At 40.2% G+C, this 13,696-nt stretch overlaps 1 protein-coding gene across 5 annotated transcripts in view; it reads right to left on the reverse strand.

Moving 5' to 3' along the window:
* The window catches only part of PTPN13 (protein tyrosine phosphatase non-receptor type 13), a 127,688-nt gene that overhangs the window by 68,378 nt on the left and 45,614 nt on the right, over window positions 1-13,696 (reverse strand). For all 5 annotated transcript variants that reach the window (XM_069781297.1, XM_069781323.1, XM_069781315.1 and 2 more), the window contains 2 exons: window positions 12,999-13,184; window positions 10,177-10,270 (listed from right to left, as the gene is read on the reverse strand). In XM_069781297.1, the coding sequence (XP_069637398.1) occupies window positions 10,177-10,270; window positions 12,999-13,184 (280 nt within the window). The remainder of the gene's footprint in view (window positions 1-10,176; window positions 10,271-12,998; window positions 13,185-13,696) is intronic.

The following is a 13,696-nucleotide window of genomic DNA, read 5'->3' on the forward strand; positions in this document are numbered from 1 at the left end:
ACGACGTAACAGAAGCTGCTTCCAGTTCATGCAGAGGCTCAGAAGACGCAAGCTCCTTGCCTCAGCATGCTAGAGATGTTTTCTCTTCCCCAAATCATCCACCCACCTGGGGCTTCCTCATGAGGAAAAGTGAATGCCATAAACACTATCTCATCAGCAGTGACTGGGAAAGTACTCATCGCTACACCTTTGCCACTCATTCAGCTAATTGCGTGATGAGACAGCAGATGAGCTGTCCCATCAGGAAGCAGTGCAGGAGGCATTCCACTTCCACTCCGCTGAGTGGAGATGTCTACAGGTCTAACTCATATCCACATTGACTTATGCAGCCAACATGAGTTTTTAACATAGTACCAAAAGGAATCTACAGCTGGCCTTAGTATTCACTCTTGAGACTGTAAAATTCTCTTGGACATCTTTCATCTTTCTGTTATTACTATCCCCATTCCCACTTCTGCTTTTCACCAGTCTTGGCACTTCTTCCCACCTTTGCAAAACCCATCCCTCTCTACATAACATCATTTCAACAAGCTTTCCCCAAACCAGCCCACAGCATCAACATGAGCTGTTTAAGAATCATTCTCTGAGAAAGATAAAGAAGAGACTAGGAGGCAAGGGGTCCACAGGCTGCTCATGTCCGGCATTCTGAGAAGGCAAACCGAAACAAAGCAGCAATACAGAACTTACAGATCCATACTTTATACCAGCCAAGAATGCATGCTGCTCTTGGCACCAGAGAGCAGAGGTCAATGATCAAGGACAAGACTTCTCACTACAGAAGTAACTCAATTGCAGATACCAGTGAAAAAATTGGATTAGGCAACCAGCAATCAGTCCAGGTCAATTCTTCTATTTTTAATAACTTAAATCTGTCCTCATCCCTCCTTACTTTTTTTAAGTACTATTATAGACTTTGTAAGTCACAAAATCAACTGTTAAGGTATTTTCACTTTTTTTTTCCTGGACCTTCTCAACAGACTACCTCAGCATTACTTAGGTCAAGGGTCTTAAATAACTGCAGTTAAGTCTTAGCACACAGCTCATGTGTCTAGCTTTCAGCTAACAATAAATCTCCAGAACAGAGCAGACTGGAATCATAGGCCCTTCTTTAATACATGCATTTTCAGTTGAATGGCATACACGAGTCCAAATTCATTAAGCCAATACGTATCCATCAACTTTTTTCCCCAGCTTTTATGATGAAATGTGTGGGAAAATGAAGGGAAGAACTACCAGTAAAAAATTTTATATGAAGAATTAAGATCCAACTACTGATCAAAAGGAACCTGACTTCATAACGGAACTTTTATGTCTTTAAATTATAATGGATGGAGAGACTCGTGTTATGACTTTCCTTTAAAAAAAACGCACGTATTTATAATGGAAACTGGAGACCCATCCAAAGTATCTTGGCTCCACTAAAGACATTAAGTATCTCACGTGAGACCACACAGAGCTACTCCATGCTTCAGTTACCCAAGAGTGTAACAGGACAGAGAAGTGCTCCCCTACTTGTCAAAGATGGTTATAGGACAAGCCGTTAGCAATTAAGATACTACAGCATGTAAGTAACTTCAGAAGGCATGTTTTCCCCTTCCCCAGTTACTTCTCTGCTGAACTAAACTCTTCTTCACGCTCATCTGAACAGTATCTGGATTCTTGATTTTACGTATTGCCCTTGGGTGTTTATCCTCTACTTAACGTTACATTAGTGCAATTATTTATAATTACTGTAAATAATTCAAATGCAATTATAGTAATTGCATGATTCCAAAGTATAATAAATAGTGAGGGAATATATACAATAAAAATAGCAATTAATCACCAAGAGCTCACAATGAAATTCTCTTGTGGTGCTAAAATGAAAATCTAGTTTTCCACACACCTTCAACTGGCAGATGTTACATTTGCTAAATGACCATGGATCTACTTCCTTCTTCCTTTGGTGTCTTCAGCTATGAATGCAACTATACCGTCTGACACCAGTGTCATTCACAAACCATCTTTTACTCACACTAACAGTAATTTGGTTGACTTTCCTCTGACCAAGAGAGTTGTTATCTGTCCCTAACTAAATTCAGCCTGTCTGCAATTACTTGTGTACCAGCTTGATCATACAGGCAATCAATCAAATACTATGTAAGTGCAAACATGGTCAGTGCAGGACATAATGTAACTGTTTTTACTGAATAAACTCAGCTCAAGTTTCTTTAGTCATTCTGATTGCCCCCTTCTTTTGTCTGCACAAAACAAAATACCTTTTTCAGCTCCATTTCAGCAAACTTATGGATATATACATACATACACACACTCGCAGAGGGGCGATAGGGGGTGAGGAAGAGACAGGGGCTGGGGGGGGACAAAGAGAGATTGCCCACATGTGCATGAAAGTACACACCATCATTGCCAGACTGGAAGGTCTGAAAAGAGGAAATTATTATACAGGAGTTTAAAAAACATCTCCCACACAATCTTTGTGCAGAGAACAGAACAACAGAAAAATCCTTATCCCAGCACAATACAGTTAGTTTCTCAAATATGAGTGGGTAGCTGATGGAGGAGCTGGGTTTGCAATCCCTTTGGGGCAGGCTAAGAGCCAAACAGAAGATAACAGAGCCAGATGTGTCCTGTGGGTTGACTGTAGGAATGGCACCTCCTCCTTTCTTTTACTTTTTTTTAAATTGTTGAGAAAATCCAAGTTTCAGATGGAAGTACTCCTAAAACAATGCATTCTTTGTGAAGGAAGAAATGAGCTGGACACAAGGACTGTTGAAAGCACTGTAAGTAATGGCCAAGCTATAAATCCTGTAGAACAATTAACATTCTGCTTTGGACTGACATGGCTCCTCTATCAAAAACCCAAATAGCTCCAGAAACCAGGCATCTTGTTCAGAACAGTGGTAGTGAACCTTGCCAAGTGGCACTTCGTAAATGCAACGTTTTACCTCTTCCCTTCCTCAGCACCTCTGCAGAAAAGACAAGTGCACCACAGCTCTTCCCCACTCAGGTTTATGGGCTGCTATTTTTTGGTACATTTCTCAACCAAGTAGGCAAAAGGGCCACCCAGCTACTCCCTTCCTGGATTTCGGCATACCCCAGGAGAAGCTCAGTGATACAGCTGCTTTTCTGCACAGAGACAGCATTTGACATCTCTGGTTTGGTTTCCTCACTAATTTTTGTGTCCATTTCTGTTTTGTCTTCAGAGTTCTGACTTTGTCCTTAGCACCACTATGACAGCACTTCCAATACTGCCAGGCTGGAAGCTCAGTAAGGCTGTAGCAACTATACTTAAGTTTAAAAGAACTCTACCAACACCAACCACTAGTACTGCTAGATGCAACCAGAAACACTTATTGGAAGAAAACAGGCATGGTTTCTTAAGTGCAAAAGAAAAAAAAAAAATTTTTTTTTTTTTTTTTTAAAAACAAGAAATCTTCATCTGGCTTCCATTTGGTTTTGATGAACTCTGGAAGTTATTCACCACCTACTCAGTGATTTGTTTTTCTAGTAATGAGGAGACAGGGGAAAGAAAAAAAAAAAGTTGTATTTCCAGATGAGAGATTTTCAAGTCAATCGAATTAAGTTTGTGCACTATTTTTTGATAAGTTAAATCTGTGTGCTTGGATTTAGCAAGAAAATGAGTAAGCTGTTTCAGTTCACATGTGGAGGTCATCATTATAATCCATTTCTTTATAGAACAAAAGCTGTATTTTCACTCAGATCAGAAACTAAAATATAATCCACAATCAATTTCCCTGGATCAAAAGCAAAAGGGTACATCTTTTGTCTGAGAATTTTTGCTGGGCAGCTACATTAGTAATTGATATTCCAGAGAACAGTAACCAACACTAGAATTTCTTGTTAAAATTAAAAGCAACTTCACTTAGCCTTAGAATCTTTTATTCAGTTTACACCACCTACCATTTTTGCTTCACCTGACAGAGCATATAGTCTAATAAAACAGGGAGTTTATCAACATCTAAAATTTTGTTAAGCATTTCCAATTATTTCCTGTTACATACAGTTAAGGTGAACCTTGGTGATCTTTTAAATTCATTCCAAGCATTTATTCATGTGGCATGCATTCTTTTGGCAGAGACAAAGGCTGGAATTTTGCAGGATACAACTGTAATATTGTAACATAAAAGGTTAACCCGTGACAGTCTATCACACTGCACAAGTCGAGTTAAAATCAGAGACCCTTGTAGTAGGAAACCAAAGCCCAGACACCTCTTAGCTAAATCTCTTTAAAAGATGAAATATCTCCGCAAAGGTCTGTCCTTGGTGTTCACAGATCATCAATATAAGTTGGAACTTTGTGAATAAACACACAAGGTGCAGGATTTCACTTACTAGAGGGCTGGAAAGCAGGCTGCCAGGCATGTACAACTTACAAAGATTTCAACTGGGCTTTAAATAGACTATGCATCCTTTTAAAGGATGAGTGCCATGGTTTGCGGCAAAGAGTAACATGGTGAGTTAATTCCTGCTTTATGTTTGGAAGAGTTTGACAACCCTTTTGTCACACCAAAAGAATCTTATCAAGCAACTTCCACAAATAATTCTTGAAGTAAAGACTCTTAAGGTCTAAAGTGTTTTGAGTATGAAACTTAAAAAACACTCATTAGTTCAGATGACTCACACCAGGTTTTACCACTTCTATTTCTGCTGGCTAAGTCAGTTCCTAAATATTGTGTTCTGAGTGTGACTTGACTAAAAGCAAACATTCTGTAATATTAATTTAGAATAAATTACTTCTGCAGTCAGCCCTGCCATAAAGCTCATTCACCAAGATGGCCACAGAAAGTGAGTCATAAAAGACACAAAAAATAAATTTAATTGGGGAGAATATTAACATGAAGCTATTTATTAATTTAATAATTATCTTCAAGACATAAAGATGGAAACGAATAGCTGAAAATATCTAACCTTGGTATGTGAGGAGAGCAAAATATCCGATCTATGCACATGAAGTGGAAAAATATTTCACAACATTTGTCCTAAGCCAACAATAAAGCCCCGGCAATTATAATTTTGGATGACCACGGTATGGCAAACTGATCTTGACATTAATGACTTTCAAAGACTTAAAGCAAAAATGTTGGCGTTTTTCAAAGACTGCAAGTATCTAAGGTATTAGGTGGCTACTCTCCAACTAGGAGCATATCTCTCTTGCTGAACCATCTCTATATTTGTGAACTTAGCATGATTTATCAGCTATCTTAAGTTAGATACTGATAGTAACATTCCGAAACCCTTAAGTTCATAATAAATGCCTTAGCTCTATGCTGCTTTTTTCTCCATATAAGAGCTATTCTATTCATTGAAAATTCTCTAAGATTTTCACAATGACTCAACAGAACTTGACCTCCATGAGTATCGGACAAGTCTTCTGTCCTCTCTAGGAAAGACCTTCTGCTCACCGTATTTACGTCTTAAATATGCTGGTAAAATGAGACGCGTTCTTATGCGTGCCCCACCCCACCCCAGTTGTCCCAGTGCTAAACTGGGCTCAAAAAATCATCTCAGAGGAAATTAAACCCAAACATTTAGATAAAAGATGACTGACATAACTTCTAACTTATTAGAAAGACAGTTCACTCAGAATCATAATCCTGCCTGGCAGCTTCCTACCTTTCCAAGGGTTTGCTGTTTTGCAATTGGATTAAGAGGTGTGTATTTCAACTACACACAGCAGAAGAATAATACAGTGTCAACAGAGGAAAAAAGGACTCTATGCTTTTCTGAGTTGTTTTTTCTTTTTTTTTTTTCTTTTACCATTACTATTTTTCTTTCATTTGGCCTTCTACTTGTGGCTCCTCAGTCTATGAGATTATCATCGGTATAATTAGTACTACATTCCACAGCTTACTCTTCCAGAAATCTAAAAGCTGTGCCCTCAGGGCAGCTGATCTGTGCTGTTATTGACAGAATTTGCAAGAGCAAACCAGCATACCATTACAGAAGAAGAAATAACCAAACATTAAATTGCCCTGAATCAAATGTGAGCTGTCTCTCAATATTAGACACCCATTTCACCGAGTCGTCGCTAACTTTCAAATACAGAACTCGGTATACATGCCAAGTGGAACTGAAAACAGCTAGAGCCAGTTTGGTTATGTGTGGGGGTTTGTTTTGTTCTGTTTTGTATTTTACTGATACTCTATATTCCCTGAGGTCCTAGTGAAGTGGAGATGAAGGAATGTATCTAACATCGAAAAACAGAGAAGATGGTGCTAGTAAGACATAGCAGGAAATGGGACTGAAAACAGAAGTAGAATTGGGAAAGGTTTTGGGGAAGCCAAGAGGGTTGTAAACCCTCTAGGAAAAAGGAGAAAAATAACAGAGTTCCACAGGTAATGAATGTGATACAGGTAAATTGAAACAGATTGAGTGGAAGCAGGACAGACAGAACATAAAAAAAATAAAGGAATAATTGATTTCAATTTATCTTCTTTTCTGAAAGTAAAGACTCAAATAACAGAAAACATGAAGAAGATCTACTTCTAGGGATAGGGGGAAGAAAGAAGCATAAGAGCAAAATATCATAAAACCCACACAGTAACTGAAAAACATTATTGCTGGGTGACAGTTCATCTTGACAAAAATAGGAAAAATAAGTATTCAAGAGCATCCAATTAATAACTTGTACCTTCAGGACCAGGCTTGGAGTGATACAGACAAAATAATGTTTGCACTGGAACAGTGATGCACAAACATTCATTCCCTGTGGTGCCACACATTATCTGTAACAACATACGTATGCATGCACTTTCAATCAACTTAAGAGACAGAGAGGTTAGAGGATGAGGACTCTTCAGCCAACTTTATAGCCTGTGGGTTAATCAAGCTCACTCACTTCACAAATATTATTTGAGTAAAGATTATGTTTAATTAGTTCTCCTCAGACAATGTGATGTTCCCTAAAAAGAGAAACCTTTCAAAAAGTGATTTTGACTGAGGTCACTTAAAACCCTTTTTTGAATTTACTGATTGATAGCAGCTGAGCCAAATGGACAACTCAGTCTCAGAGAATCCTTAACTCTTGGTTGTTCTTCCCTGACCCAGTGACAAGCGCACACACTGCAGGGAACCTCTTCTGCTTGGCACCCTAGAACTAGACAGAGCCAGAAGGCAAGTGAGCACACATCAGCCAGACAAACATACAGCTCCACAGCCCTTCAGAGAGTCAGATGCTGCATCTGAACTGAACTTTGCAGTAATTAAAACAAACAGCAACACCTCTCAACCACCTCAGAAGCAAAATCATATATACTAAGCAATTCAAAAAAAGCAAGGATAAGAGAGGACAATATTCTAGCCATGACATTTTTTTCAAGTCAGACAATACAGCAGAAAAACAGCAATCAGATCATCTGGTCTATATCCTTTAACTTAAAAACATAGTCCTCAGAGAAAGTTTCAGACATTACAGGGATATTATTCACCCTAGTACTGAGCCAGAAAGCCATGGAGATACTGGCTGGAGTAATACTTCAAACTCCAAGATTTAGTAGAACGTAAACCAAAAGCTTTTTTGTTAAAATATACTTAAGACTTTGGGGACAAACATTACTTCTGGGGGAAAAAAACAAAATCTGGTAAAAAGCTTAAACAAAGTTGTGTGTAGGAAAACAAATGAACAACCCCCCCCCCCCCCCCAAACCACACAAACATTTAAAAAAAGAAGTTAAGGATTTTCTAAGAAAATGAAAAGCAAACCAGCAAAAGACTGTTCAACTGTATCAGTGAAAATAAAAAAAGAACAAAGGTGTGTAAACAAACTGTGAATATGACAACACTGGAAACTGGAAATTGGGAAGAACAGTGTTAAAGAATAAACTAACAATTTAACCATCAGAACAATAAGGTTCTAGTACAACCCTTATAAAATTGGTGGTGTATTGCGTTTGTGTGGCAGGATTTTGGCAGCAGGGGAGGGGGCTACAGGGGTGGCTCCTGTGAGAAGCTGCTGGAAGCTTGCCTGGCTCCAAGTCGGACCTGCCTCTGGCCAAGGCCCAGGGCCAAGGCCCAGCCCATCAGCGATGGTAGTAGCACCTCTTGGGAGAACAGTTTTTAGAAGGGGTACCTGCAGTGAGTAGTGGGATTGGAATATGAGAGGAACCCCTCTGCAGACACTGAGGTCAGTGAAGAAAAAGGGGGAGGAGGGCATGCCCCTGCAGCCCGTGGTGAGACGGCAGGCTGTCCCCCCCCAGCCCATGGAGGGGAGCGGGGGAGCAGATGCCCACCTGCAGCCCAGGGAGGGGCCCACATCAGAGCAGGGGGACGCCCCCGGAGATGGCCGTGACTCCATGGGAAAGCCCGCACTGGAGCAGTCTGTGACTGAAGGACTGCACACCATGGAAGGAATCCACGCTGAAGCAGCTTGTGAAGAACTGCAGCCCGTCAGAAGGACCTACGTCAGAGAAGTTTGTGGAGAACTGTCTCCTGTGGGAGGGACCCCATGGTGGAGCAGGGGATGAGTGAGGAGTCCTCCCCCTGAGGAGGAAGGAGCGGCAGAGACAAGGTGTGGGGAGCTGACCCCAACCCCCCATTCCCCATCCCCCCAGGGAGTGGAGTTGACCTGGGAAGGAGGGAGGGGTGGGGGGAAGTTGTTTTAAGATTTGGTTTTACTTCCTAATATCCTGCTCTGATTTGATCGGTAACAAATTAAACTGATTTTGTTTTTTCCCAAAGTTGAGTCTGTTTTTTGCCCGTAACCATAACTGGTGAGTGATCCCTCCCTGTCCTTCTGTCTACTCACAAGCTTTTCATTATATTTTCCCCTTCCCATTCCACCAGCGGCAGAGGGGTGGGGGTGGAAAGGAGTGAACAAGCAGCCTCATGGTGCTTTATTGCCAGCCGGGCTTAAAGCACAACAGGTGGGAACCACAGAAAAAAATCATTTTAAGAAAGAGCTTAAGAAGTTCAGAAAGAAAGGTATTACATGGTTTACAAATGCAGTCAACTAGACTGATCCAGTCCCAAACCCTGTATTTCTACAGATCTTCCTATTACTACATAAATATTCTGGAAAAGAAGAAGAAAAAAGCCAGTAAGAAAACAAGGCCTCTGAGAAAGCAGTAAGAACAGTGCATTTGTGCTAGAAAATGAAGAGACAGCTTGTACCAGAAACTGTTCCTAAACACATAGCGCCATACTGGAAGGGCTGGCAACCACTGACATAAGGTTTTTATATCAAAACGTAGCCTAATCTAGGACTCATCTCTAAAGAATCAATAAAGGAAGACCACCAACGCCTGGCCAGACTCATGTCTAACTTTTGCAGTTTCTATTGCCACTGACAACTCCATGGATTATTTCGGTTCCTGCAATTCACTGCACGGTTGCTTGCCAGAAAACTAAAAAACAGAGGAGCAACACAAGCACATCAGCAACATAACTTTGTTCCAAGTCTACTGGTGGTAAATAGGCAGGGAGATAACGTGAGGCGGATGAAAACCCTGTGTCCCTAACACTTATGGTCATGGCCAGCATCAGCTGTCAACCTTTATCCTTTTTCCTCCACAGTGGCAATAGCAACAGTTTGCCTCTGAAACAGTCTGTCTCCTCCATGCCCCCGCCCAGTTTCCTCTTTCCTTACTTCCCTGAAGTAACAGTACAACCCTGCCTGGCCTCTTTGTCCACCTCACACTGTCAAAGCACAGCAGAACTGTGATGGAACACAGAATACTTCTCTTCAGGAAAAAAGAGGAGTCAGAAAAAAGCTTTGTGTGCAGAGAAAAGAGTCCAGGGCTGCGTGGGAAGCAGGGAAACAGGCTGCGTGCAACTAGAGCTATGAAGAGAAAGCAGAGTCCACAGGAAAGAGGGAACAAAGAAAAGCTGCTTCCTGTTCCTCTAGCTGACCTACCTTCAGCTGAAGATTCCCTTTCTCCAAAAAGAAAACTTTTGGCTCAGAACCTTTAAAATCTGTTCCTATCATCAGGACTGAACTGAAAAAGACATGTATTTTCTTGAAACAATTATTCTCATGTCACCATCACCAACACTTAGTGGTTAAACCACGACACTTAGCTAGACACTGTACCATCAGAGTTCTGTGAATGTCAGCAAGTCCTCCACTATTCAATTTCTTTGGCCACAAAACGTACCCAAACTTGGTCTTCCACAGGGCTGTATTTATTGCCATAACCCTTACTGCAATAAGGCACTTACCTGTGGGAAGTCCTTTTCCCCTCAGCCGCTCCCGAATAGCCTGGCTCCTGTCTGGCTGCAATTTTCTCTCTCCATTGCAAGAAAGCTGATCCACCTGCAAAACAGGCAGTAATGCAAAGTCAAATATTGAAAGAGCACCCATTAGTATGAAACAAGTGTCCATTACATAAATGCACAATGTAAGTCATTGCCAAACAGTTAAGTTCAAGTTCAGAGTGGAAGTTTAAACTTTTTTGATAAAAAACAGATTCAGCAATGAGACCATCTCCTAGAATTAACCCTATTTGAATAATCTATGCATTATTTTTACTACACATTTGGTCTACTTTTTTTCCACTAAGTCTAAATTAAGTTCACAAGCATGTAACTTAAATACATTCTACCCCTACAGCAAACAAAATACAGTAACACTTGAAAACCATCTTCTGTGGTTGCAACATGACTGGAATTTGTGATTGGCCTGATGAGTTTTCTGTGTAACAGAAGAACTGTCTTGTACCTGATAGTTTTAGGCTGATACCTCACACAACTTACTACATGTGTAAAATCTCATGCATTTGTGAGACGCCTCTTCTTTAGCCCCCCCAGGCACATTCCTTTCGTGTGTCAGGCTTAACTACTCCCATTAAATTTTAACTTTTTTTTTTTTAATTGCTACTTCCCTAAAAACAAATACAATTATTTCGCATGTACAGTCATTCAAAGAAGAGTTTATGTGCTACAACAAAGAATCTTTAGTGAGATCTTTTGCTATGGTGGGAATTGGCATAGCTTGGACAGTGGCTTAGCTGGGAGGTGGGAAAGAGAAATCAAGCAGCCTTCTATCCATCACAGCTGCAATGCAACTCAATTAACATTAAATAGATTGAATCAGTCCTGTGCCATATTGCCCTTTACAAAGGATATTAACATGGAAAGTGAAAACATTCAAACAGGACCTCTCAGCTGTGCTTCATAGACCACCAAATGACCTCTCTAGCCTTTGATAAGGCCAATCAAGATTGGATGCATGCTGATCTTGGAATAGCAAGTTGCACTACAGTTCTGAAAAAAACAATTTTATGTGCTTTTCTTACTAACTTAAAAATTCCAGCACACATACAGAGCACTAAACATTAAAAACAGCAGGGATGGCTAGCTAAACTGCATGACAACACAGCAGCACAGCAATGTCATCATTGTTCTGTTAACACTCGGTTCTATCTGGCTATATTGTTCTTGTCTTCTTGCAAAGCCAACACACATTATGAATTCGGTTAAAAAGGTTATTGGCAGAGGAAATTTAGAAGATTAGCAAAACTTCAGCACTGGATAACTGCCAGTAGTCCCACTCCTTCATTAGGAACATGATATAGCAGACAGGAACACACTTGCTGGATTCAGCTCTCCGCTGGATTTCAGTATATGCATTTGGGACCACTGTTGCTGTCTTTGGCAGGCTGGTCTAGATTAGTCTGCCACACTAACCTCAGACTCCCTCTGAAAGCCTGCTGACAAGAACAAGATGAGGAAAAGCAGAAAAATTGCTAAGCAGAAAGGGCCATTAAGAACTTGGAGACTAATGACTCGCTCTCAACAGTGGTTGTTTCGATAGCTTGTGGCCCAATTTAAGGTTTGGATCTTTATTTTAATATTTTAATTTATTTCATTGAATCACAGACTAGCTCCACTCAGCAAGTACACAAGACTTCAGACATTACAACAAGGAGCACCAGACTGGCAGACATAGCCTCACAGACTATACAATGCTTTGTGAAGCTTAGGCTCAGCACTATTTCTGGAGGCCTGTCATAATCAGCTGCTGCCACATATCAGACAAATGCTGGGACCTCTCACCTTGTACAAGCACTTCCAAACCAGATTTATGAACAAACTATCTAACAATTAGATCATAACATTTTTTTTTTTTAAAAGAAAGCATTATTAAGTCAAACGTTTTTCTTGCAATTACAGTGCTGTCTTGCCAGACACCAATTTTTACTTTGGCATAACCCCATGAGATTAAAAAAAGGAGTTTCAATGATATCAAACCAGATAAAATTCAGGACCATCATGTGATTATTCCAGCAATAATAAACTGCTCATCATTTATCATAATTGTAAACAGAACACAAGGAAAGCAAGTATTGGCCAGAGAACAATCTAACAATATTGACAATTTACGGCCTTCCTTTCTATTCAGAGTCTTGAAATTATTTAACTATTCTGAAGTTATATTGTAATGGTTTAGGTGAAGGGAGGTTGCCTGTCAGGAATAGTAACTTCGCAAGATGAGTTCATGTAGTTTCCTTCACTCCTGAAAGAGTTCAATGCATTTGTCATCATTAGACAATAATATCCTCCACAACTATCATATCCAAGAGCTGAGCAGAAGTGCAAGAGAATTGGCACACCATCTAAAAAGTCCCTCTTCCTGTTAATAAGCAACTCCCCAAAAGTCAAGCATAGCTTTAAAAAAAGAAAATCCACAGCAATAATTTTTTTAAGCATTTCAAGTAGCAACAAGTCTAAGGCTTGCCCCAGAGTTCATCATCTTTTTTGCTCTCCCATTTTTCTCTACTTTTCTTTCAATGAAGACAAACAGTTCACAAAATCAAATTCCTCAGAATCACCAGTCATGAATGCATATTCCAGGAGGAATTGTCAAGTGCACAAACTGTTACAAGGGGAGAGAAGCAATTCTCTCCTTTCAACACTCATCCTTATCAAAATTGCAACATAGTAAAATAAGAGGAAGAATGACTGCAGAGTGACTCTGAATTAGCACCTTTGCTCTCTTCCTGCTCATCTCTATTATTCCTCAAATGCTGACACAGACTTACCCCAGACAGGCTTCCCAGAACCAGTCTGACCAATTGTTTCACATATGAAAAAGAAGGGGCACAGTTACTGTTCCTTATGTGGGCACTGCAAGCATCCAGAACAGTCCGTACAGATACACGGGCATAAATGACATCTTCACACATGCCGAGAAGTATGCTGTTGAGATGATCTCCAAGTTTGATAGGCTAGTGACAAACAAAACCAGGAGGGATAGGAAAAGCAATTTTAATAGTGACTTGTGGTACACACAGAGACAAAAGACATTCAACACAGTAAAATAACTATTCACGAGACTTATTGCCTACATTATCTGAGTGCCAATTTGAAAGTCACCATCTAGGTGGTGAAAAAATAGCGGTTGTAGATCAGGGGACAGGCATTCAGCATCTAGATTCGATTCCTACTCTACAACAATCTGGTCCAAGCAAGCTGCCTGAACTGTAAGGTCAGGACACCAACGCCTTCCTTTCTCAAGGGCTTAATGACTATAGAAAAGGTTCAGAGGAAGTTTTCTTTGTTGTTTTTGAACATTCTGCCAGTCACAAGCATAAAATTCAATCCTCATTACAATCATATTGTAACCCTCTCTGCTATGCTCATTTGCTACAGTTCCCCACCTCACCAATATTTTGCAGCAGCTGCATTAGCATTTCCAAAGTCCAGTGACATCATCAAATAATATCAAGAAAAAAGTAAG

This window comes from Haliaeetus albicilla, chromosome 1, assembly GCF_947461875.1.
Source record: "Haliaeetus albicilla chromosome 1, bHalAlb1.1, whole genome shotgun sequence".
NCBI lineage: Eukaryota > Metazoa > Chordata > Aves > Accipitriformes > Accipitridae > Haliaeetus > Haliaeetus albicilla.